The sequence below is a fragment of the Ictidomys tridecemlineatus genome, chromosome 7, assembly GCF_052094955.1.
Source record: "Ictidomys tridecemlineatus isolate mIctTri1 chromosome 7, mIctTri1.hap1, whole genome shotgun sequence".
Classification (NCBI taxonomy): Eukaryota; Metazoa; Chordata; class Mammalia; order Rodentia; family Sciuridae; genus Ictidomys; species Ictidomys tridecemlineatus.
The window spans coordinates 137,009,647-137,035,085 of record NC_135483.1 but is presented as its reverse complement, the minus strand read 5'-3'; the positions used below and the strand labels follow the sequence as shown (position 1 = coordinate 137,035,085).

Sequence of the window (25,439 nt, the reverse complement as noted above, 5' to 3'; positions counted from 1 at the left end):
CCATTGGAATTTGTCCTTAAAACAGAGGATAGTTAAAACGCCTCTGTGAGGCCATCAAGGACAAGGTAGATACCTGTTTCCTAAATCCAGAAGTGGATTTAGCCCAAATTCTACTTATAGGACCAAATGGTGTCCAAGCTGACTGTTGGAGTTGTTCTGGGCTCTTGGGGATGAGCTGTGATGGGGATGATTCATCACCTACACTGAGGTTAGGGAGACCTTGGTAAATTGTGGACATCAATTAATTTTCACAATCACATTTCTCCAAAGAGATTCATGCACAAAAACCCCAACAAAATGGGTTATGTTCTCCTTCTGTTTATTTGCCTCAATGTTTAAAAAAATCAGCTTTATGGAATTGTACTCTTCCTCAGGACAGATGGGCCTGTACATTAGCATCGTGCTTTCAATTAACAGTTTACATTTCAAGAGGAAGGTGAAGAAACTGAATGTAAAGACATCTTCAGCATCTATTTGTCATTTTTAGTTTTATAACATCGATACAAAAAAATAGTATTCTGATTAGCAGCTTGATTGGCAACCCATGTAACCCTAAATAGTACTACAAACCGGAGAGTGCACTTTTACAGACAATTACTTTTGGCGAAACCATATGTACAATTTTGAACAAATAAATACATAAATACAATCATTCATATATAACGATATACCTAAATGTCAATTATCAACAAGCGTTTCTAGTAAATTACTTCTTTCATTCACAAGTTACTTTGTTGCTTATAAAAACTATCTTCACCTTTACAGAAGAAATGACATAATCAATTCCCCCACTGAACCCACATATTAGGAAAGGTAGAAAATATCCCAGATGCTGTACGGAAATATTCCATTGTCTTTTGGTAGAAGAAATTTGATTGAAAAACTCCTTCCTTGGCTTCTCTGTAAAGAGTTTGTTTTCCCCATATCGTATCACACAAGGGGTTTTGTTCTTCTGAATTTATTCCAAATTGAAAATGATCTTCACTTTTTGATTCTGGTTATTTCAAAGTACATTATTGTGTATTGAAACTGCTCCAATATAAGAAGACACAAAGCCACGCAAACTAGCCACCAAAGATAAAACTTCTTTTCAAAAAATAAATTTGGAAAAAAACCCTTTAAGAACATAGACACTGATTATTGATACCCATTGTTATCTGGTGCATAATGAAAAACAGGTGGGGGAACAGTTTTGTAAAAACTGTCTGAATGACTCCTGGTGGAATACTGCCATTAGTTATTTATGTCTTTGCAGTGCTGGGGATGGAACCCAGGGCCTTGCACGTGGCTGGCAAGAGCTCTGCCACTGAGCTACATCCCTGGCCCCAGAATACTGCCATTATTATGAAACATTATTTTATGTCAAGGAAATGATAATAATGGATTCACAAATAATTGTGACAATTTGACCAGTGTCATGTCAAAAAGTTAACAAAAGTAGAAAGTTAAGAGTTTTTTCTTGATCACTTCAATATTTTTTTTTTGAACATTCAGAAAAGAAAAGGCAAACATGCTTAAGGCTATTGAAATACTGGACAAATGGCCTTGCCTCACCGAGCTCCATGCAGAAGAAAATGTTACATAGCAGGCAGAGTCTAGCTGTACATACAGTTGGGGAGAAGAAAATAATGGCTTTAAAATATATACATGTGATCTTTGATGAATATTTACATATTTGTCACATGGGCACTACCTAGCATAAAAAAGTTAGGAGACAGTTTTTAAGATGTATGATTTTCTGATATTTGCTCCTTTTCAAGATTAGGGCTTTATTCATACTCTATACACACCTGTATAAAATAATTCAGAGATGTACATATATAATGTTTATAATGTGTGATTTCTTGACATCAAAGGTGGCTTGGCTGAGCGTGGGGTTGATGCAAGGCAGTAGTATGAGACGTGGACTTGATTCAGCTGCATGGTTGGGAGGTGAATCAAGAATGAAGTCATGAGACTTCCCCAGTAACTGGAACTCACAGCAATTGAGGCTACAGGGTGGGAGGATGGTTCACCTTGTGCTGCTCCATTTCTCCCAAGCTCACTAACATTGTTCTGTAATCAAAATCATCAGTCTTGCTAAACAGAGATGAGATGTATTAAGGGACAGGAAGTCCTGTCTTATACTGGGAACTTTGGGGCTGGAGATGAGAGATCCAGTGTCATCAAGAGATAGGCCTTGACTTCTGTTTGTTCATTTTGTTTGCCATCGACTTCTATGGGGGCTCCCAAAGGTCAGGTTAAAAAATAATAAAATAAATTAAAAGGTGTACTCTTTCAGCTAGGGACTTTTTTTTTAAAAAACAATGAGTTTTCTAATGAATGGGAGATGTGCAATGTGTAGGTTCGCCAAGTGCCTGTTTTTCTGATAGAAGTGATTCTCCCTGTCCTCAACGCTCTTAAAGATAATTCAGGCAAAATGTTTCCTGAGACCTAAGTTGTCATGATGCGTTTTGCAAGTGTATGCTTCACTTACTGTAATAGACTCCCAGCCAATGCTTCCCCTAAAGAAAGAACAATGCCTTCACCTACAGCCCCTGGGGCTAGCAAAGAAACACATGGAAAAGACAGCTTACTCATTGAAAACAGAAGAGATGGCAGAGAAATTGAAGCTTCGCCAAACAACTAATTATAGCCAAGGAAAAATCAAAGTCTTGGAGGAATTAAGAACACTGATAGTTCATAGTTCATCTTTATTTTGGTAGATTTTATATTAAGATGATGTACTACTACTGATGACCATCATTATAGTTATAGGAATCATTTTAGCATTTGGCATAATGCATGATATATTGCATTATGTAGCACCTTTTAAACTAAGAATCTCAAAAATCTTAGCAAATGCAATTAGCTCTCACAGCACCTGTGAGGTAGGTGTTTTTTTTTTTTTTAAACAGCCATTTTACAAGTGAGAATATTGAAATACAGCAATGTTAAAAGGCCTGCTCATGTGATTTGGTGGCATTAATAGAATCTGAACCCAGGCTTCCCCACCCTTCCTTCCTATGGTACTCAATCACATAGCCCCGAGAACACCTTATAATAGCTTTGCTGTTGAAGGTACTTGGATATTTCTGGTGTTACTATCACTTCTATCAATGGTAGGGCCAAATCTTTCAATAATCTGGTACCTGTTATGCTTTGCAAATGTGTGGGAAGGGCATCTTATACTATTTCTAAGCTTATGTTAATTATAATGTATACCTAAATTCATATTTTCTCAATTTGATTCATTGTTCTCTGGCTTCCTACCAGCTTGTTTTCTACATATGGAGACATGTGCTTGCCTGATCCAGAAACTGAAAAGCATTTAGCAGCATTATGCAGAAGGAAGCAGGTGAGATTATTACATTTGGCAAAGTCTCCTTGGAGGCACCATGTAATGTTCCAAAAGAGCAGAAAAAAATTTTTTTGTTTAAGTAGCATTTTATACACATTCTACCTGCTGACCAGGTTTAATCCTCGGATGAGCAAGTAGAGTTGCCTTTCAAACACACAGACTATTTGATTCTCAATTTTAAGTTCCCATCCATTTCACTGCAGCCTCTCTGCCAGTGTTGGAACCACAAATACTGTACACATTACATGGCAACATATGTAAAAATTCAATGTAACAATAACACACACACACACACAGTATTAATAATCACATCCAGTGTGTCTTCCTGACTGTGCATCGTTTCTGAATTGTTTTTGAAAAAGTTATTTACTTATCTACTTATTTTTGCAGAGATGATGTGAAGATGTTTCTGTAAGTTTCAGTTTCCCAGAACCAGATTTTTATCTCAGATGCACAGTGCATAAATCCTAGGAGTTGTCTGGAAGTCACTTTTTTTTTTTTTTTGATAAATTGCATGTCTTAGGACCTGAGAATGAAATTTGGTCCTTCTAATTCATTTATTGTTTCTAAGACAGAAGCTTAGCATTTGTGAATTGGTAATCCAAGAAGGAGCTAGGAGTAGGAGGCAAAAATCTGTACAAAACCCCTTCACCAGTTCATTTCCCCTGGGGACACCTGTAATATACCAACACCTTAGGCCCCATTTCTTAAAAAAAGAAAAGAAACATATTTACATGGGTAAAAATTTTAACATCTGAGGTGTTTCTTGCTTGACATGTCATTCCAGATTCTGTGCATTTCTTCTGGAGAGATCTGATGCACAGTGATAACTCGGCGATACCGACACAAACTGTAGGCCATTTTCCAGTGATTGAAGCCACTGTTCTGGAAAGGATGTATGCCTAGCTTGCGGAGACACAGTCCCACATATACATCTTCAAGGTGAAGCAGCCTTGTGTGCAGTGAGGTCTTGTAAATGAGTTCTGCCACATCAGCTGAAAAGATGTAGCCAGTCCCAGAACAGAATGGTGGGTAGTTGCTATCAGGGTACAAATCTCTGGGCATATACCACTTACTGCGGACATCCCGGATGGGCCCTCCGTTGATGACATAGCCAGTGAAATACCTTCTTCTTGGCTTGGTGGAGGGTTTCAGGAGTTTATAAATTAGGTTGTCCATGTTTACAAAAATGTCACTGTCTGTTTTCATGACGTACTTGGCTTTTGAGCAGAAAGTGGCCACCCATCTCATCCCCATTAATGTTTTGAGAGTCAGGTTATGGTAGGAGTCAATGAAGTCCTCCACAATGATGTCGTGGAAGATCTGGCTCTCCTGCTCCACCATCTGATTCAGAACAGGGTCTGCATTCTTGCCCAGAAGGAAGAGGGTAGCTATCTTGATCCCTTTAAAGTTGTCCTCATCCCCCCACGTCTCCCGGATGGCCTGGCGGGCATCGAATTCCTTGTGGGTTGTGCTGATGAGGATAACAAGAAAAGGAATGTTTTTCTCACATTTGTTGGGCTCGTTTATTAGAAATTCAAAAGAATGTGGGTTTATAGGTCGAGTTCTTATGTTGCCAAATGTAAAGTTCTTCCTGGCAACTGTTAGGTGGCTGAATGGCTTGGAGCCAGTGTAGGATGAAGTAGGACGAGTCACGCTCAAGTACCAGAGAGCGCTGGCCCAGCACACGACCGTCAAAACATATAAGCAGGAGACCTTTGAAGCCATTGTCTTGAGAGCGTGTCTATTCCAAATATTGAAGAATATACCTTCTTGGCATTAGATTTTTTTTGCTTTGCAAAGGCAGCATATTATTAGTAAATCTTAAAGTTTGATAGAGAAGAGTGAGTTGTGGATTGTCCATGGGCCTTAGCAGCAGTCTAGCATCTCTGCATTCAACTTACTTTCTTCCAAACCAGCCGAAAGGTTCCAGGTGTCATAAATCTTCCTCTTAACTCTGAAAAATCAATAAAGTATAGTTTTTGTTCAGATTTATTTGTCATTTTTTACATCCTCAAGTAAACATAGTAAGGGTATAAGAAATAACCATGATGGTTAAAATAAACATGATCATTCATTTTCATAAGTCCTAAAAACTTCATGATATAACCACTCCTCTCCCTATAACAGAAGTTGTTTATGAATATATATACCCAATAAACAAATACTTAGACTATAAACTCTAGATGAATATGAGGTAAACATCATTAGAAAAATCTTAAAAATATCCCCTTCTTCACAAGAGGACTTCTTTGCAGTTGAATACTTTCTGGCACTAAAATCTTCTTTCAAACAGGAAAGAATCACACATGGCCTCAGATCTCATTCCCATTTTTTCATGTCTGAGCTTTTGTTTGCTTGATTCTGATGAAGGAATCAATTATCAGCATCTATTTGTTTTTTCAAACTCTACCTTTGACAATGTGTTGATCACCACTGGAAAGTCTCCTCTAATACTGAGTCTCTCCTGGAGAGAAAGAATTCCCAGCTGTTCCTTACTGTCTCCTTACTTTGGCTCTCACAACTCTTGGCTCATAACTCTGCTTCCTATGAGGCTTGCCATGGGGCCTATCCTATCCTTCATGCAAGGAAATCATTATTACCCAAGCACCCTTTTAGACAGCTGGCAGCATTCACCTTGAGGTTGGTCTAAGTTGCCTTTTATGGTTTGCAACAATTCACCCATATGTTCCCTGGATGAGATTATCCTGACCCCTTTTAATACTTTTTTATTTAGCTACACTTGCCTATAAACATTGCAGAAGTATAATGGGAGAGATAACTGAACTTGAGGGCTATAAATTCAATGACGATGTGGCCAAAGAGTAACTGGTGTTCAAATTAAGAAGCTGTCCTCAGGAACACTAATCCTTTCTAGAACTTTTTATATTTCCTAGAACTTTTACATTTTATTCCAGTTAAAAATATATGCCAGGTTACAAAGTTCATTCATATAAAAATTATTTCATCCTTCCCAGTTAGAGCAAAATATAGTAGCCCTGGAAAGTAGATAGAGTAGATGATAGATATCAATTTCAACAAAGCCTGCTTCAAAGAAATCTATGTTTAAATGTGAGCTATGTTGAAGGAATTTCACTAGGATTACAGATTGAAAATCAGGCTTCTAAGCACAATAGTCATAATGAAATAAAAAGACACAAGGGGCAATAGCAGAGACAAAGTACATACTCTTATCTTCGTGAAGAGCTAATTGTGAATGTGCGGTCCATATGAGAGCTGCAATAACTCAGTGTGGTTAGGTTCTAACTGAGTATTAGAGTGTCTTCCAGCAACATGACTACGGCCAAAGTCAGGCCCCATTTGGCCCATAGTAAGTACTCTGTAATTACATGATCTAGTATTTTTGGCCTTCTGGAAGAACTTTTTGCTCTAAGGAGCAGGAAAGCTGATAAAAAGGACATGACGAATGGCCTCAAGCAAAGAAGAAAATTTTGAAACGTGGGACAGTAAGAAAAGGGAAGTGAGAAAAACTAATAATAAAGAAGTTAGGAAAGGGCTTCGCAACTTGGGATATACAAATATTGTCTCCATTTCAATTCCAAGGGTTTGTGAGTCCCAAGATGGTACTAGGAAACCAACTTTGTCTCTAATTGTCTTAGCCTATATCTCATCCTGTTGCTCTTGTCCCCTTGCTTACTAACTAAACTGCAAGCAACCTGTGACTAAGATGTCAAGGAACTGTGAAACAGCCTCACCTGGAACAGGCTAGGGAATTTTTAGGAGGCATTAACTAAGTTACTAATGGAGGATTTATTTCTTCTACATTTTGATCTCCTAATTATTGTCTCTTTCCTGACCTTACAAAGTCAAGTTACTATCCTCACTTCTGTAGGTAATCCTTCATTTAACGCTTGAATTTACATAGTCATTTGTGAGTTCACTTATCCGCCAATCACCAATTAATCAAATATTTATTGAGTACCTATTATATGTGAAATAATGAGAAGAGAGATAGAACCCATATTCCAGCATCAAGAACTCCTACTCTAGGAGGAAAGATTTCAAATAAATTATGTAAAAATTTTTATCATTAGGTTATTGGAGTAGGTAGAAGCGGTAGGGTGGAGAACAGAACATAGGAGGACAAGGTGCAATCCTGGAGCCCATGCACAGGACAGCTTCGGGAAGCCACTATCCACATAGGCTGTGATGTACATCTCAATCCCCAACCCCATCCCAGAGTCAAATAACCAGGGAACCCCGGGGAGGATGGCATGGAAAATTGAAAAAAATGTGAGCTAAGCTAAATATTCAGGTATTCCTACCTAGGAATTATCTGGATGGAAGTTGGGCATTCTAGGCAACAGGAACATCATATATAAAGGTATAAAATGAGAGGGAGCATGATATGTACCTGGGTATGAACTGCTGAGAGAAGAAAGAGCATGGTGAGGAGGGTGGGTGTGTGAGAGGAGGTTACAAAGATGAGCAGGGTCAGATGGTAAGTGGTATCCAGAGACATTCTGCTTGGGGTAGCTGGTTACCCATTTGTACAAACTAAAGGGTATGAGGAAGAACTTTACCTTCCCCAAATTGCACCCACTGACTTTAATAACAATTCCTTCTTCCATGCCAGGGATGTCTTTCTCCTATAGCTCTATGTACTAGAAGAATAAGTGAGGATTTGATTTATTTTATACAATGCTGTGAGATTTTTCTGGGGGAAAGAACTACATAGATATAGGTATCTAAGAGGTTAGGAATGGGCTTGGAAAGGGAAAAATATGAGAAACAGGTGAGATCATGAAGAAAATATATGTATTTTTGCCAAACACTGAACATCCCTCCTGGACAACTAATAACCATAAGACTTCTTCCCATTATTATTGGTAGCTATCATTTTAAAAATGTATATAATGGACTAGGCACTATGCTATGTGCTGTGTTCTATGCTATTCTATCCTATTTTATAGAGCTTCATTCCTTAGAATGTTATAAGAGAAGTCTCATTTTCTCCATTTTACAGTTTAGAAAGTGGAAACTCAAAGGTATTATAGTTTGTTCAAGATCATGCAGCTAGTGGATAACCTGGAAATGGTCATTCCCAGCTTCCTAAGGCCTGTTCGGAACACAGGCATTGACTTGGGTGGGAAAACCATCCCAGGCCATTCAGGGAGCCTCTCAGCTTGCTGTTCTTCCAGTGATCCACACATTCATTTCCTTAGATATGTGTCCATTGTCTGGATTTTTTTCTAGTCTATTCTGTTTTTTTATACACTACACTATGCTACCACTGTAGGGATTCTTGGTCACTAGAAGTAATGATTTGCAAAAATCACATTAAGACTTGAAGATGCTGTGGGTGGGATGGAAAGGTTTTGAAGTGCTTTGCAGGTCCTCTTCTCTGTGAACCCCAAAGCCCGCACACATGCACGGAAAGAATCACCATTTCATTTGGTATTTTTTTCCTTTTTCCTTCAGAAATGAAAACAAAAATAGGTATTGCATTATATCTTAGTCAACACTAAATGGAAATTAGTATTTACCAAATCCTCTATTTAAAAAGTGACAACAGAGAATCAGAAAAGTGAAAAGGAACCAGTGTAGAATCTGAAGATTGGCTAAGGATAATGTGGACTTATGAACCTGAGTGTTTAAAAAAAAATAGCCTTTTTGCAGACAACAGAACAGATTTCTCAGATGATCAAAAAAAATACAAAAATACGCCTTTGGGCAGGAAGTAGTACTATAACTGATGAAAGAGCCACGTGATGCGTAGAACTCTAAAGATCTATTTCATGTGTGTTGAAGTTGGCGGCAATGGGCCAGCTGCTCTGGATTACTTTGAGTAATCCTATATTGTGATTTGGATTTTCTTTTTCTCAGTAGTCTTAAATATAAGGTAAGAGAGAGAATTTTTGTCTGCTTTATCTCCAAATACATTGGCTGTATTAATAACTCTATTGCCGGACCATTTGAGCTTCTGGGGAAGGTCTTCTATGCAGGCAGTATCAGGATACAAAGAGCAGGACCTAGTGGGGACGAGGGGATTACGACAGTTCATCAGTTCATCGTTTGGGATCCTGAGCACATGAATTGATAAATTCTACTAAATTAGTAGGATCACTATCAGTGTTTTATAGATATTTTTTTCACCCAGAGCTGGGAATCAAACCCCTGCCTTATGCACACTGGGGAATTGCTCTACCACCAAGTCACACCTCCCACCCCGTAGTACAGATTCTCCTGCTAGAGAAATCTTTTCTCCCCTTATAAAACTTACAGTCAAAGACCCAGTGGAAAACAGAACAAAACACCCATTCCCTCCCCCCTCACACACACACACATAAAATCAACTGAGAAGATCTAGAGAAGTCACTGAGTGTCACAAAGTAGAATCCTCTGGGGGGTTCTTTTAGTTTTACAAGATGTTTAAAAATTCCTTCTTAACAGACAAGTTAATTTATCAGTGAAATGGAAAGTTGCACATATAACATTTGTCACTCCTTTTAGCAGCTTTGCCACAACTGCAAGACACTGACGACACATTAACTTGTCATCCATTAAATACAAATCCCTCCAAATAGGAACATTGAGCTAGAATACTTGAAAGATTTCCCCCCCAGGGCCATACTGTATTACAGATTACCTCATTCACAGAACTCTCCAGTAAATATCCACCTTTACCTTTCAGGAAGTTAATGGGGCAGAATTTTCAATTTAAGAAGCACATGTTTCTCCTAGAAACTGTTAAGCTGTCTGCTATTTTGTATAATTCATTTTAAAAGACCCAAACCTTACTAAAATATTTTTTAATCCAGTCAGAGTTAAGGCCTAGGTACAACACTACACATGGGTAGTGTTGCTGGTGAATTGTGCATAATTGAGTATCCAGTTCCATCATGGTGCAAGCAATATGATGGTTAATTTTATGTATCAACTTGACTGGGTTGCGGGATGCCTGGACAGCTAGTAAAACATTATTTCTATGTGTGTCTGTGAGCGCATTTCTGGAAGAGATCAGTGTTTGAACTTTTAGCTACACTGGTGGGCACCATCCAGTCTGTTGAATATCTGAATAGAATGAAAGGGTGGAGGCAGAATAAACTTATTCTCTTGCTTGAACTGAGTCATTCATCTTCTCCCCTTGGAGATGGGCATTCCTGAACCCAGACTGAGATTTATAGAACTGGTTTCTCCTTTATTCTTAGGATTTTGGATTGAGATTGGAATTATACCATTAGCTTTCCTTGGCCTCCGGCTTGCAGACGATAGATCGTGGGACTTCCAACTCTCCATAATCTTGTGAGCTAATGTCTCCTAATAAATTTCTTTCTATATATCTCTTATGGTTTAAATAAAAGCTCACATGTTAGACAATGCAAGGATTTTCAGAGGTGAAATGATTAGATTATGAGACCACAACATAGTCAGTGGATTGATTTACTGATATAGATCAACTGAGCAGTAATTATAAGTAGGTAGGATGTAGCTGGAGGAAACAGGTCACTGGGGGCATGCTTCTGGGCTTTACATTTTGTCCCTAGTGAGTGGAGCTCTCTCTGCTTCCTGGTTGTCATGTTCTGAGCTGCCTTCCTCTGCTACACTCTTCTACCATGATATTCTGCCTCATCTTGGGCCCAGAGCTATGGTGTTGCCTGACTATGGACTGAGCCTCTGAAAGCATGAGGAAAAATCAACGTTTCCTCCTCTAATTGTTCTTGTCAGGTCTTTTGTTCACAAAAACACAAAGCTAACTTATCAATGTATTTTTATATATCATTGTTTCTATGTCTTTGAAAAATCCTAACTAGTACAATCAAGTACAACACTGACTTCCTATGTCTTGGTTACCACTTATCCTGAGTTAGCGTAGCTATGATTCCAACTTCCCCCACCCATACACAAGTTTACAGGAACCTCAACAAATGGCCTGCTTGTCTCCTCCAGTATCTCAAATAATATCTCTAGGTTCTGATTTCCTTTGCATTTTTAAATCTGCTTCACTTCATCTATCAAAGATGCACTGAACACCTACTAGGTGCCAGGCACTGAGCTGGTTGTTTATGTGGAAGCTTACTTTCCAGGAGTGGGAGGCAGGAAAATAATATAATATGTTACACAAATACAAGATTCATCCCAGGTAGTAAGAAATGCCATTAAGTAGATAAAGTAGAATAATGGGACAGAGACTAAACAATGGTGGGAAGGAGAGAGGCTACTGAAGATAAATTGGAGGGCTTGGGATGTCAGCAGTAGAACACTTGCTTAGCGTGTGCAAAGCCCTGGATTGGATGCCTTGCACCAGGAAATGAATGAATGAATAAATGAATAAGTAAATAAATAAATCAGTGACACTCTAAGGAATGGTTCAGTCTTTGAGAACTTTACAACGTTTTTGTCACCTTTGCTTGGCTCTTTGTGGTTAATGCCTCAGTAGGAGCATCTTTCTACTTCTGATCTCTGCCCTCCTGCTCTTTTGGATTTTGTTCTCTTTGTATTTCCCAGCTATGACCATTCTGCCTCCTCCTGCTTCTAGAGCTAAAGATGTCACCTGCTGTATTATTTTGCCAGAGCTGCCATTACAGAGTACTACAAATTGGGTAGCTTCACAACATAAATTTATTGTGTCCCAGTTCCAGAGGCTACAAGGTTGAGAGGGTGGCCAGATTGGTTCCTTCCCAGCGCTCTGAGGAGGAATCTGTTCTATGCCTCTCTTCCAGATTTTGCCATTCTTTGGCTTGTAAATGTGTCAACTTTATCTCTGCTTTCATCTGCATGTAGCATTCCACTGTGTGTATATCTTTTGTTCCTGAGTTTCCCCATTTTATAAGGACACCATATTGCCCACCTTAATGACCCTTTTGTAACTTTACTTGTTTATAGACTCTATTTCCAAATAGTGTCACATTCTGAGGTACAGGAGTCAAAGTCTTCAACACATCTCTTTTGCAGGGCACAATTCAACCTATTGAATCCACTTTCCTGGGTAGCAGTAATGAAATACGTTGCTCCACAGACATTTCTCCTTCACACTTTAATTTTTCCTGATTTAAGCTGGTAAACAAGCAAGTAAATTCTTGGTTGGTAAACTAAACTTTCAAAGGTTGAAAAACTTGTAATTAGCATTCAAAGAAGAGTAAAACATAAATGTGAAAAGGGACACAAAATTTGTTTTTTTTTTTTTTAGATTTAAAAAGAAAGAAAGAAAAGTCAGCTTATGACCATATGAAGTGTGTCATAGTTTTAAGTAGTCCTTTAGTCCTGCCACCTCCTTTTTCCTCTGACTCCTTTAAAAATTCACACTAGTGGAGAAAGACAATCCAGGACTGTGGCATTTCCTAGACCGACAGTTCCTGAGATACTGGCTTGGTATCTGGAGAAAACGACCATTCTCCTGTGTCATCTCAAATTACCAGCATTTCTATTATTGGGAGCCAATTTGGGATATTCATAGAGTACATGGCACTACAAAAGTGGCTTTAATAAAAATAAATTTGCATACTAACATTAAAAAAATGGTGAAGAGAGAGCAGTTGGGAAAAAGTAAAGTCACTGCAACCATTTCAAAGAGAGGCAAGACAGGAAAATGGGGCAAGAAAGCACTAACTACTTCGGCTTATGAGATGCTTTTTCAATGGGCGAGGCTCTGGTGATTCACAGTACCAAGTAAAATCCCTTCTGAAAAATGTTTTCATCTCTAATGACTTTCCTCAGAGCAGGTAGATGAGTGAAATCAAAGTATCTTCATTCTTTGGGGGAAACACAGGAATTCAGACTGCAACAGAACTAATTGATGAATGAGCCCCCTAAGCCAGAGCTTCTAGTAGGCTGCATTAATTTGGCATATGGTTATCCTGATGTGCCCAGATCTCTCCTTTTTTCCTGTTCTGGTAATTATGCTGTAAATAAGCACAGGAGAGAAAAAAGTAAAGTACAATTAACACTAGATAATGGTCCTTCAAGGAAGAATTTCATAAGCCACTACGTTATCCAGCTCGATAAGTTATCATCTTTCTGAGTGACAAGGGATGACTCTCTCCAGGCTTTCTTTTAAGCAAGTCCTCTGGCTATGTAAAGAGCCATGCCCATCTGCAGAAGTTGAAATCCCCGAGTGCCCTTAGGAGCAAAGATAGACACAGAGCTAATTTGTTCCTTTTAAAAATTTAATTATGAATCTTTTCAAAGAGACCCCATAATTGAACGTACCCAATAGATCTTGTGCAGCAGGAAGTGGCAAAAAGCAAATGGTAAGTTCATCATGACTTGGCAGCTGAAATCATTTCCCTCCCAAATCTAGAAGAAATGGTTTGAACCTTTCTCCTTTCCAACTAACATATCTTGACATTTATTCAAAAGATCTGTATAAATCCCTGCATTGGGAAGAATAGGGCCAACTTGAGAGAGAGGAGGGATGGGGTGTCTTCGTGTGGGCTCAGGGCTCTTGCTATTCTGAAAGCCACACTTTATTTCACGAGGAGAATGTGCACTTCAAATTAGAAGGGAAGATTATAGCTTTCTTCAAATCAATGTGTTGCCCTAGTTCTAGAATTCAGAGAATTTTTTTTTTTTTTAACATCGCTACAATCCTCTCAGGGAAAAATGAAAATGAGGATATCTCATTATTTTAAATAAATGCTTGGCTTCCTTTGCAGTGATGGATATTGTATCTTATATAAGACACGTTTTTAAAGACAGGAAGAGCAATCACTTATTTAATCATAGGCGCCTGGAAGCTTGGCAGTCAGATTGAGCCTCGGGTGGAGCTTCTCTATTGGGAAAGGAAATGCCAGTATTTTTTATTAGAAATGTGGAAGAGGATGAGAGGAAAGACATCTGACTAATATAAACAGCAGCTGGGAGAATTTTTAAATGATGAGCTATGTGATACCAAAAGAGTATTCATTTGTCCCATTATTATTATTTTTTTTTGTGGGGGGAGGCTGATACAAATGCCCATCTTTAGAGACCAGAAAAAAAAAATCACTGTGTTCATGCATTTACTGTCTAAAATGTAAAAGTCTAGGGAGATCTCTTAGTTCATTGCAGAGAGGTAATATTAAGTACTATTTCAAAAGAATAATATTAGTACTATGAAACAACTGATAACATAGGGAAGAGAATTTGGGATTTTTCCTTTCCTTCCTTTTTGTTTTCTAACTCAAATGCTCCCTTAACAATATCAGCTTATTAGAATCCCAAATAGCCCCAAATAATTTTATGTAGATGCTGCCAGTGGATATTATTTTGTAGGTAATCAATTCTATGTCATCAAAAGACCCAGACTCATCTCCCCAATTTTAGTCATCAGATCTGAAGCCCCTGAAAACCTATGCTTCTATTTCCTTATTGATCAAATGAGAATTTTAAAAACTGGTTGGGCTTTGCAGAGTCATTGTAAGGACCAAGTGAGATAGTATGCTTGGAAATACTTTACAAGCTGAATAGTGCTACATGAACGTAAAGCATTGTCACTATTCATATAAACATGATAAATAAAGTCAGAAAGGATTGCCTATAAAATGTTTCATGAGGAATGATCAACCAATGTATCTTGACTGATTAGTACAAAAGTGGTTTTCTTACTTGGCTATTGCTCAAAAAGAAAAAAAAAATAGCACTTGGTATCTCCAGTTGACTGTTTTCATAAGAAGCTTGCAATTTCATTTTTTATGTCTGGTATAAAAAGGCCTTGCACTTGTGTTGAGAAAAAAAAGAAGGGGCATGTAGGTTAGAGGAAATGTCATTATGTCTATTTATCATTAGCACTAAGTGACAAAACATTAGAATTTTTTTCTAATATAACTTCAGAATCAACAGTTGATAGAAAATATTCAATATGAAGTTCGGCAATGAAATCTTGGGGAATTTTTTTTTCCTTAAAATATTACTTAGGTTCAGAATTGCATGAACCCTCACTGATGAGGAATTCTGATGCTGGTACTTTCTTTGCAATCCCCCCCTGAAGAAAGACATCTTTCACATTTGGGATTTTTAGTCTCTTTATTTGCTAGCTCCTCCTTTGTTTCTAGAAATGCTGTCTTTCCTTTGCTTGGAAAAATGACCAAGACCAACCAGATCTTCTCTTGACCCTGACATTACCTTCAATTATTGTCAGTTTCCTTCTTGATTTCACACCACGGCAAAAATGAGTGCTCTCTCCTGTGTCTTCCTCATTTCCTTACCTATTTAACTCCTGAATCTCTCAGAATAAATGGCATTCTGAGGAAAGCGGGAAACTGTCCCAGTCTCTTCCTCCCTGGTGTCAACTGCCTTTGATACACTGGGACACTCTTCACTTCTGCACTCACACTCATCAGCACTCACACTCTTGAGTACATGGCTTCTGCTATTTTCTCTCCAACATTGTTTTTTGGGAAGATGGGTTGATGCACTCACATCCTTCCTATTTTTAGTTACGGCCCTTTTCCTTATACTGAAGGGAGAAGTTTTACTTCTATCTTGCTCCCCCTCTCTTTGGAAGATGGTATATTTCAGAGCACAGTGTTTTAACCCAAACACACTTCAATTCTCATTCTTTTGTTACTTTTCCAGAAAAACTGGGAAGTTTATCTCATGGACAAGCTAAACCAGTGTGTAAGACAGAGTCTGTTGAAGACCACAAAAAAGTAAAAATGAATGAATAAATAGATAAATGACATTATGTGTATCTATATAGACTCGAACTTTGTTTTTCTTCAATTTTGAGATGTCACGTTGTTACTAAAACTGCTAAAATGTAAAAATTATCATGCAGAGGATATTTTGCTTGGACCATTAGAGATGAATTTCTATGAAATTCTGAGGCTATTTTAAATTTAAAGACTGTATTTTAATAGTCTTTTATTCACCAAGACCTGCTCAGATGATTATAAGTGATTTTTCTAAGAAATTTTAAGTTATTTCATTTCTTTTTCTCTTAGCACATAATTTGAAAGTCCATCAGACAGTTTTCAAGTTCTGTAGATGGAGAATTTAAGAAAGGTCTCTAATAGTATAGTTAGAAACTGGTCAATTATAAAAGGAAATAGTCCTTTTTGAAAATACACATGACACCATACAAATGCAAAACCATCAGAAATTAAAGGAAAAAAAATGATCTCTTGCCATTCTTTCCTATTTCCCTTCAGTCAGAAGGGTAACCATTTTCATGACTGGGTACAATACTATAGCATGTAATCCCTAAGATGTGCTAAATCAAATTTACAACATTTAGTCATTAATTCTTTTGAAATACTACATTAAGCAATGGTTTCTCTTTAATGAATTCCTACTACTTTCTAGAATTATATAATATACTTTATAAGTAAAATGTTATGTTATGATTTGGATTTGCATTGTTCCCCAAAGGCTCATACATTGAAGGCTTTGTCCCCAGCAGCAGTGTTCAGAGGTGCGACCTTTAGGAAGGGCTTTGACCTCATCCGTGGTTCAGTTTAATGAGGCATCATGATTTGAACGGTTCATTGGGAGGTAGAAGAAAGTGTAGTTAATGGGAACTAGTAGAAAGGGACGGTTCCTTGGGGGAATGTCCTTAGGCACTTTATCTTGGCCCAGGCTTCCTCTTCTTTGTTTCTGATTCCCTGCTGCTGACTGCCATGAACTATGCAGTTTTTTTCTCCTCCACACCTTTTTGCCATCGTGTTCTGCCTCATCTCAGGTCTAGAACAATGGAGCCAGCTATGAAAACCTCTAAAAATATGAGTCAAAATACATCTTTCCTCCTTTAAGTTATTTGGCTCAGATATTTGTCCCAGCAATAGCTGTCTAACCTATCTTGCCAACAATATTTCTACTAAGAAGTAAATTGTCATGGTTCCCATCTTATAGAAGAAAGTAAGTCCAGAGAGATAAAGCAGTTTGTTCATCTTCATATAGATAATGAGTGATTAAGCCTGGATTTGAACATACATCTACTAAACTGTAATATGTGGGTCTTTATACCACAATGTGCATTTCACTTTTTGCCTAGTAGACAGGAAATATTTTTCATATGTCTTTTAATTATCCATGAAGTAATGTGAGAGGTAGGGAAAATGGATTCATAGCTTCAATGCATCTCAGCTTGGCTCTGAGCTTCTGTTTCATAGTATAGATGTGTCAGTATTTTTTATAGAGCTAAACACAAATTGAAGAACCCATCTCCATTAGCTGGGCAAGTCCCTTCCAAATATTGATATCTTGAAAGTCCAATCAGTAGAATGCTTGGAATTCATGGAATTCTACATTAAAAGGAAATAGTTGCTCTTAAGGTCTATTTTAGCTAAGCTCTGAAGGCCAGGTGAGCTACTCATCTCTACCATTACAAGGCACTCATTTATTTTGGGAAGACTATAAGATTTGGTACCAGAAGGCTCTGCCATTTAACAAGCTAAGTGACTGTGGTCAAGAAATTCTCCATTTATGGACAATTTACCAAGTTTTAGCAACTCAATTCTCATGCCAAAACCACTTTAATATTTATTCCTGGAAATGGAGCAATTGTAAAAGAAGCTGAAATCTACAATCTAGTTTCCCAGGCTCCTTTACAACTATGATAAAGTTGTATGATGTAGTTGCTACCATCAGATGCCTCCAGGCGAGACATAGCTGCAGGAGGGAGCAACACCAGGAGGCAACAGCTTTCTGACTCTTGGAATCTCCTAGGAAGCACTTGGGAGACAAGGGCATTTGATTTTTCTTGAATGAGCAGAGAAAGATTTACAGCCTCCACAAGCAAACATCATAGCTCTAAATCAAGGCACAGGAGGTGGTGGAGCGTCCCATGAAACAGTTCCAGAGAATGCAAGTACCTTTGCCCGCCTTGTCCTTGACCATGATGTTCTAGCTGGGTAGTTGCCAAATCTGGGTCTTACCTTCTCGGAAAGTCCCCTAGCTACCTAATGCCTTTTCTACCTGGCCTATTTACAATGAAGAATTCCTGCACCAAAATCATTATCTCTACTTCTTTAAGGATAAAATGAGACGATGATCATCTAATTTTCAGACTTTAAGGCAAATGTCACACTGTAAAATGGCATACAGAGTTTAATTTTTGTTAATGTTTATGTCTGGTCACTTTGGCATTGCCTGAGAGAACTACAAACCACCATGAAATAAACAAATTCCTACTGTACTCACCTCAGAAAATATTACGTAGCATTTCCATGTGAGGAGCAGCCCTTTGAACTGAGAAATAGATTTTAAGGCACTATTTTCTCTTTTCATGTTTTCTAAAGATGTATGGCATGTCTTTTGACAATGTCCCATGGCCCTCATGTGATCCTGCCCTGAATGACAACCATTATCTCTGCTAGGAAGCTGCTTCATTTTAAAATAGTCCTCCTTAAGTATACTCTGAAAAATTGCTGAAAATTCATTTGGTTCTTTTTATGATTTGCTAGTCTTACTTTATAATCATACATGTCAGCACACATGATCCTACTGGTGAATTTGGAGACAGGCTGACACTTATTATTCTCCACTCCCCCTCATCTTTTTGTACTGAAAATGAACCACTATGATTTTGTGTGTATTTGTCCATACATTACATTTGAGAATCCCACTGCTAAATTTTATTAACATTATACTAAATACAAAAACTAAAATGTAAATCCCCTATCTTTAAGGAGCTTAGAGATACATTAATTATATGTGGGGAAAATAAGTGGTAATTAGAGGTACTATTTACATGCTATTATAACTGAAACAATTCTTGATGGGGATGACTGGATGATTCTTGGGAGAGGTAGAATTTGGCTTGATACTAAAATTTAAAAATAAATAGAAGCAAGGCATAGTAGCATATTCCTGTAATTCTAGCTACTCTGGAGGCTGACGCAGGAGGATCTCAAGTTCAAGGTCAGCGTGGGCAACTAAGCAAGACCTTGTCTTTAAATAAAAACTAAAAACCACTGGGGTTATAGCTCAGTGGTAGGATGCCCCTGGGTTCAATCCCCAGTACTTTGCTAAATAACTAAATAGAATAAAAACGAATACAGAAAGCTCAGTAGGAGAAAAATTGGTTGTAGGGAATGGTAAAGAGAAAAGATTTGCAATGCATTTGCAAAGAGACAAAGGTTTTAAATTACTTGATTTATTTCAAGAATAAATTCTCTATTTCAAGAATAGAGAGCTGTCTAGCATGGGATCATGGTAAAATGTACTTGAAATTGAGAATGAAAGGGAGTCATTGCTCATGAGTTCACCTTTTCCTCCATTATACCTTATCACTTCTTCATCTTCAGTATACCTCCATCGATTGTATTTAAGTAGATCATTTTCTTATATCATATGGGAAGATGTTTTAATCAATAGGCTAATTTTCTGAGTTGCTTTTAACAGTGTCTCTTTGATAAACTATAATCTCTTTCAGGGCAATGATTTTTATCTTTTTCACTATTTCCCCCTTTCATTATTATGTCTTTATCACTATGCTTTAGCATAATAGCATAGTTCAAGGAGCATTGTAGTTGATAAATAAATAATTGGAGTAAATGACATCCAGTTGGCCATGAACAGTAATTTGTTATCTGATAATAGCATCAACAAGAGTCCTTTGATGAGATATTATAAATAAGTGTCTATGTGCTGGAAAAATACCTCAAAAGGTGCTCTACATTTGCAGTATGTGATATCTTCCCCCATGCCTGATTCTTTTCACAGTGCCATTCAAAGCAAATTTCTGCCTCTGATTTAATTCCTGAACAAATATCACTTCATTATAATGTTTCTAGATTAAAAATGGATTTAAAAATAGATTTTACGGCTAAAATATAAAGTTTCTGTGTTTAGGAAAATATTCCTTGTGGAAGATAACACACACACACACACACACACACACACCATGAACACAAGAGAAATTCAGGAAATATAATATAGCATCTGACCCTTCTCTGAGGTGAATATTTATCAGTTTTTCACAGGTTGTCAACTGTCAGATCTTCGAATTATTCTTTCCTGAATGTCTTTCTGAACTGCTTTTTTATATATTATCTGACTTGCTATTGTGGTGGGTCATTGGTGACTACATCCGTCTTGTCCAGCTACAGCAGCAGCATGTGTAAATTGCATCTCTGAGGAGTGATAAAGTGATGCAAATAGTATTTTTCACCTTGAGTTACCATAGCCACAGTCATTATCTGCAGTAGCCACTGTGCTGTGTTCTATGAATTCCCTTAACAAGATGCTTCACTCCATGTGACATCCAAACTACAAGGAAGAATATCTACACTGAAAAGTTTGAAGACAACATAACTTCACTGCCCAAACTGCCCTTCTAGGAAGTTACCTTCTGAACTATTGTTAAGTTGGTTTGAAAATTATTTTCAGAAGCCATTTACTGAAAAATATAAAAAGCTATTTACCGAAAAATACAAGAGAAAAAAAATTGCATTGGGGGGTAATAGAAATGGGGTGAAGAATAACACTCTAATGACTGGAAAGTTTTCAGGGCATCATGCACAAATGTAATAATGATTTCCATGGCTCCCCAGGCATATGTCAGTCCCAGAAGACAAATGGAGAAGTATCTTCGCTTCTGGGTCCCTAGAGAGCTCTAGAGCAGTGTTCTAAGTAACTGTCAGAAATTAGAATTATTACTTAATCTTATGATTGGGTTATAGAGCTAAGCATGTCAGTAAATGCACAGTAGGAGTAGTATATTTGTAGAGGCTTGGGACAAGATTTTCAAAGTGCTGCTATTACTTTGGATTGTGAGATGCTAATGGATGAAAACATGGGTTAAACAAAATTCATTAGATGAATTCACAGCAGGAGTGCTCAGAATCTTTAATATGATCTGTTCCCTTGAAGATCGTAAGACAGAACTCTAACATGGCCCACAGAACTTTCTTGGGAACGTGTTTGGGATGCCACACCAACTTGGCAGTTAACATACTCCATGACTTCCCTCTTGAAATTGTAAATGACTATCATCACTGTTTTGTTAATGTACTTTTTTGTTGTTTTTATAAAAGAGAGGGGAGGGATGGACATAGTCTTTTGTCTGCTTTAATGGTGAACATAATCCTGTTTGAGCATCAATTTTTTTTTTAAGTTTAAAAATCTGGCACCTTGTAGCTCTTGATTTGCTTTGTCTTTCTCTTGCTAGTATTTTAAGATGGTTGATTTTGAGAAAGCTTTTGTTTTAGTGTTACAAAACTGATACATGCACAAGACAAAAAACACAGAGTATAAAATTAAGCAAAAAGGAAAAGAAAAATCAACTGTAACCCTATCAAGCAGATATAAGCATTTCTGACAAGTAGATGTAGTTGTTTTCCCATTTGTATTTTGTAAGTATGCGATCATGTTGTCTGTGCACTTTCATGTGCGTTTTTCCCAGTTAACAAGCATCATCAATGCTCTTGCACGCTATAATGTACTCTCATGCCATTCATTTCCAGTGACTGCTATATTCCATTTATGTAATCATTCCTCCACAGTCGGATATTTAGTTTAACACTTTCCCCCAAGTCTATTAGCATTCTCAGAGACTGCAGTGATGTGACTATTAAAACAGATGAGAGTGTTCTTGGTTCTAGAAAGCCTTATCCTAGAGACAGCATAGGTCTCAATTGTGGAGTCTGAGAACAAAGGCACCAACAATGATCTGCTGTTTGGAGTTCCTGAAATCATATTCATGGCACTAGTGCCAGTCATAACTCCCAACCTGACTCATCAATCTGCAACTACAACTTATTCCCAGGCCACTAGTATTTCATAGAAATGATTCTGATCATTGAAACCTGTAGTTTATGGTTCAAGTCCACAGAACAGCACTAAGTCATTTTTTTCTGGTATTGAGATAAGAAGAGTATGGGATCTGGAATCTTTAGGGTGGCAGTGTAAAACAGTTCCCTGTTTCTTTTCGAAGTCTTCCAGGTCATTTATCAGAGGTTATCCTGAAATAAATGCCCACATCATTTACACCATAAATAGCATCTTCAGCATCAGAGGGGCAGTTATTATAAGGATGAGATCAGCAATACTGGTAGTAGTGATGAATCAAGTCCAATAATGATTTGATTGACAAGTACTGAGGATTCCTGTCTGGAGGTTCACTGTAAGAGTCCTCTGGGTATCTGTTCAAATGTGGCCTGATGTAGACTGGTGCACTAGATTTCCCTGGTCTAAATGAAACTTTGCCCCAGATGTATTATCTTACAGACATATCTTAATTTCCTCTCATCTTAGTTTACCTAACTATGAAGCATCTTGAAATAATAGTCATATAAAGGAAGTCAAATTGGATTAGATATACCTGGCTATTTCTTAGTGTCAAATGTTTATGAAAATTTGCAACTACACTTTTTACATTCTGAGATTTTAGATTCTTGTCAGAGGTTTTGAAAAGCATGTAAGGGTCTTACACCAGAATGCAGAACTGTGAAAGGTCAAAGTTGTAGATCATGTAGTCAGACAACCTGAGTTCAAATTCTGCTATTTGTTGGCTATAACATCACTCACCAATTATTTCCTCAGCTTTAACATGAGAAAAGTGTGCCTACTTCAGATTCATAAAAATAAAATAAATCTCAGGAAAGCACACAATACCAGTCTTGGCACACATTCATGCCAATTAATTAATTTTAGCATTTAAAGAAAATCATAAATACTTTTAAATATTTTAATGCAATTTATTAGCCGTTATGGATGTTGTTATTATTATTGTCCCTACTATGTGTATATAATTACTATCCTCTAAGGAGATGAAGTCTACAGAGTAGCCACTTAGGATTTATTGCAATGAAGTGTTGGGAGTGATGAAATAAATGTCATGACATGTGTGTGAGATATTGTGTGGGGTACACTGCTTTGTGCAGGCAGATTCTGGAATATTTCCTGGAGTCATATTGCATGTGCAATGAATTTTACTCACAGGCAGCAGGAAGTGTAACTGAAAGGCTGTGGTTTCTGCTTCCCTCCAGGATTTTAAACTCAGGCTCATATCTGAAGAACTGGAGACATCTCATGTGTTTTCATCTTGTTTTGACCACTGCCTTTTATTGTCTTAGAGAAGATGTGATAAAATAAACTATGTTTCCACCATTCTCTGTACAAAGAAACTTTTTATAATAACATGTATCTTTATGTATCCCAGGGAATAAATTTTATCCTCAGGAAATGAATTTTAATTCATTTGTTTTTTTTTCAGCTTTGTTAACATTTATGCTGAATCACATTTTATTCAAGTATTTAAAAACCAGGACAAAGTCAAGTCAATAGTGCCGGGTGTTTAATGAAGCAAAAACAAGTAAAAAGAAAAGACAATTATTATCTTAAAGGTAATATGTTATGATATAGACAGTTACTTAAATATGTTAGCCTTCCCATCCTTATTTTCTATGGTTAACTTTATCTTCACTCTCCCTGAAATATTCTCTTTACAAATACAAAGTCTCAAAACCTATACTCATTGTAACCATTCTGATTTCTTATACCTTTGTCTGGGGCAACTTTCCTAATTAGGAAGATGGCTCAGTAGCTGCTGGCTAAAAATCAGCTGGTGTGTGAGTCTCACTGTCTATTAGAAGGAGGTATCTGGGTGGGGCCCCTGATCCTCATCAGATGGTTGATAACATTTCATTTGTACTTTGCACAGAAGTGCTCAGGCAAGTGTGGTGATGCCATTTTGGTCAGGTTTGCTAATTAGGAAATGAGAAAGAGTGCCTCTATAATCTCGGTGTCTCTGGAGAATTTGCCAAATTGGAGGTTTAATCCTATTGCCTTTCTTGTCCTAAATGCACTATCCCTTCAGATAAAAATGGGGTTCACGATGACTAAATTCCAGATGTGAATGAAACAGAAAAGTTGACTTTCTTCCTGGAAGGGGAAAAGGAAAAGTGAGGATCTTGTGCCTACCTGTATTGTGCCCAATACTGGGTGGAAGATATTGCTCCTGAATAACTCTTTAAAATGGTCTGTTTCAAAAATCTTTTGGAGGAGGCTATGAGTCTCACATAGGCATGTTGATCAAGCTGTCATTCTCAGTCAAATTAATGACATGGCATTTGCAGGTAAATGGATGGAGTTGGAGAATATTGTGCCAAGTGAAGTGACTCAAACCCCCCAAACCAAAGGTTGAATGTTCTCTCTGACAAGTGGATGCTGATCCAAAACAGGGAGGGAGGAGGCAAAAAATGGAAAAAAAAAACTTTGATTGGGCAAGGGGGAAGGAGGGAGTGGAGGGGGCAAGGGGGCAGGAAAGATGGTGGAATGAGATGAACATCATTACCCTAGGTACCTATATGACTGCACATAGGGTGTGATGCTACATCGTATACAACTAGAGAATTGAAAAGTTGTGCTGCAATTGTGTACATTGAATCAAAATGCATTTTGCTGTCATAAATACCTACTTAAAATAAATAAATTAACAAACAACAACAACAAAAAAGATGTTAGATGGAGGAGGAGCTTCTTATCTTGCTTGAAAATGTCAGCCCTATCCTTAAGTGCTGGGTTTGAGTTAGGATGCCATCATGTTTATGAAACATGATTAATTCAGAAACTTCACGACTATATCTTATGGAAGAAGGATTAACTGTTTGGGACTTAAGTAAAAGAATCTGTGGAATCTAAGCTAAAGCACAAGTCTTTGATTGTACTATGAGATTTGCTGTCTTCTGGAAAAGAGATTCCACTATGGCTTCCAGGGACAGATGAATCGGGACAAGCCAATCTTTCTCCATCTTCCCGTGTTGTGCCCTTACAAAGGATGCGATCTATGGTTATCACTATTCACACATGACTGGCTTTTTACAAAGAAAAATTTAGGCTCCATTTGGGTGCCATCAAGCTTAAGTTTTCATTGTGGACAGATGGTTATATAAAGCATTATTATATGTACTAAGTCTTCATGATAAGAAGAAAGGAGATTTCTTTTCATCTGAGTATTTATAAAGATCATACGGCCATAAGAATACCATTGCCTTAACTTGACCAACATTAGAAAGTGTTTTTGAAATGGAAAATAACATACCCTATTTTGTGCGGCAAAGTTTTCTTTATAAAAATCCACTCTCCAATAGAGTTCAACTCCTCAGTGATATAGAAATGCAACCTTGAACTTGACTTTTTAAAAAACTCTGATTTTACCCTTAAAATCCAAATTTCAGGTTGCAAGTGGTTTTATGAGATGATTTAGGACTCCAGG

General features: G+C 37.5%; 1 protein-coding gene across 4 annotated transcripts in view; it reads right to left on the bottom strand.

Annotated features, from left to right (window-relative positions):
- Positions 1-302: 302 nt before the first annotated feature.
- B3galt1 (beta-1,3-galactosyltransferase 1) overlaps positions 303-25,439 on the bottom strand; it is a 550,035-nt gene continuing 524,898 nt past the window's right edge. For all 4 annotated transcript variants that reach the window (XM_040294415.2, XM_005315695.5, XM_040294416.2 and 1 more), the window contains one exon: positions 303-5,297. In XM_040294415.2, coding sequence (XP_040150349.1) covers positions 4,088-5,068 — 981 coding nt within the window. In that variant the 5' untranslated portion in view covers positions 5,069-5,297 and the 3' untranslated portion in view covers positions 303-4,087. The remainder of the gene's footprint in view (positions 5,298-25,439) is intronic.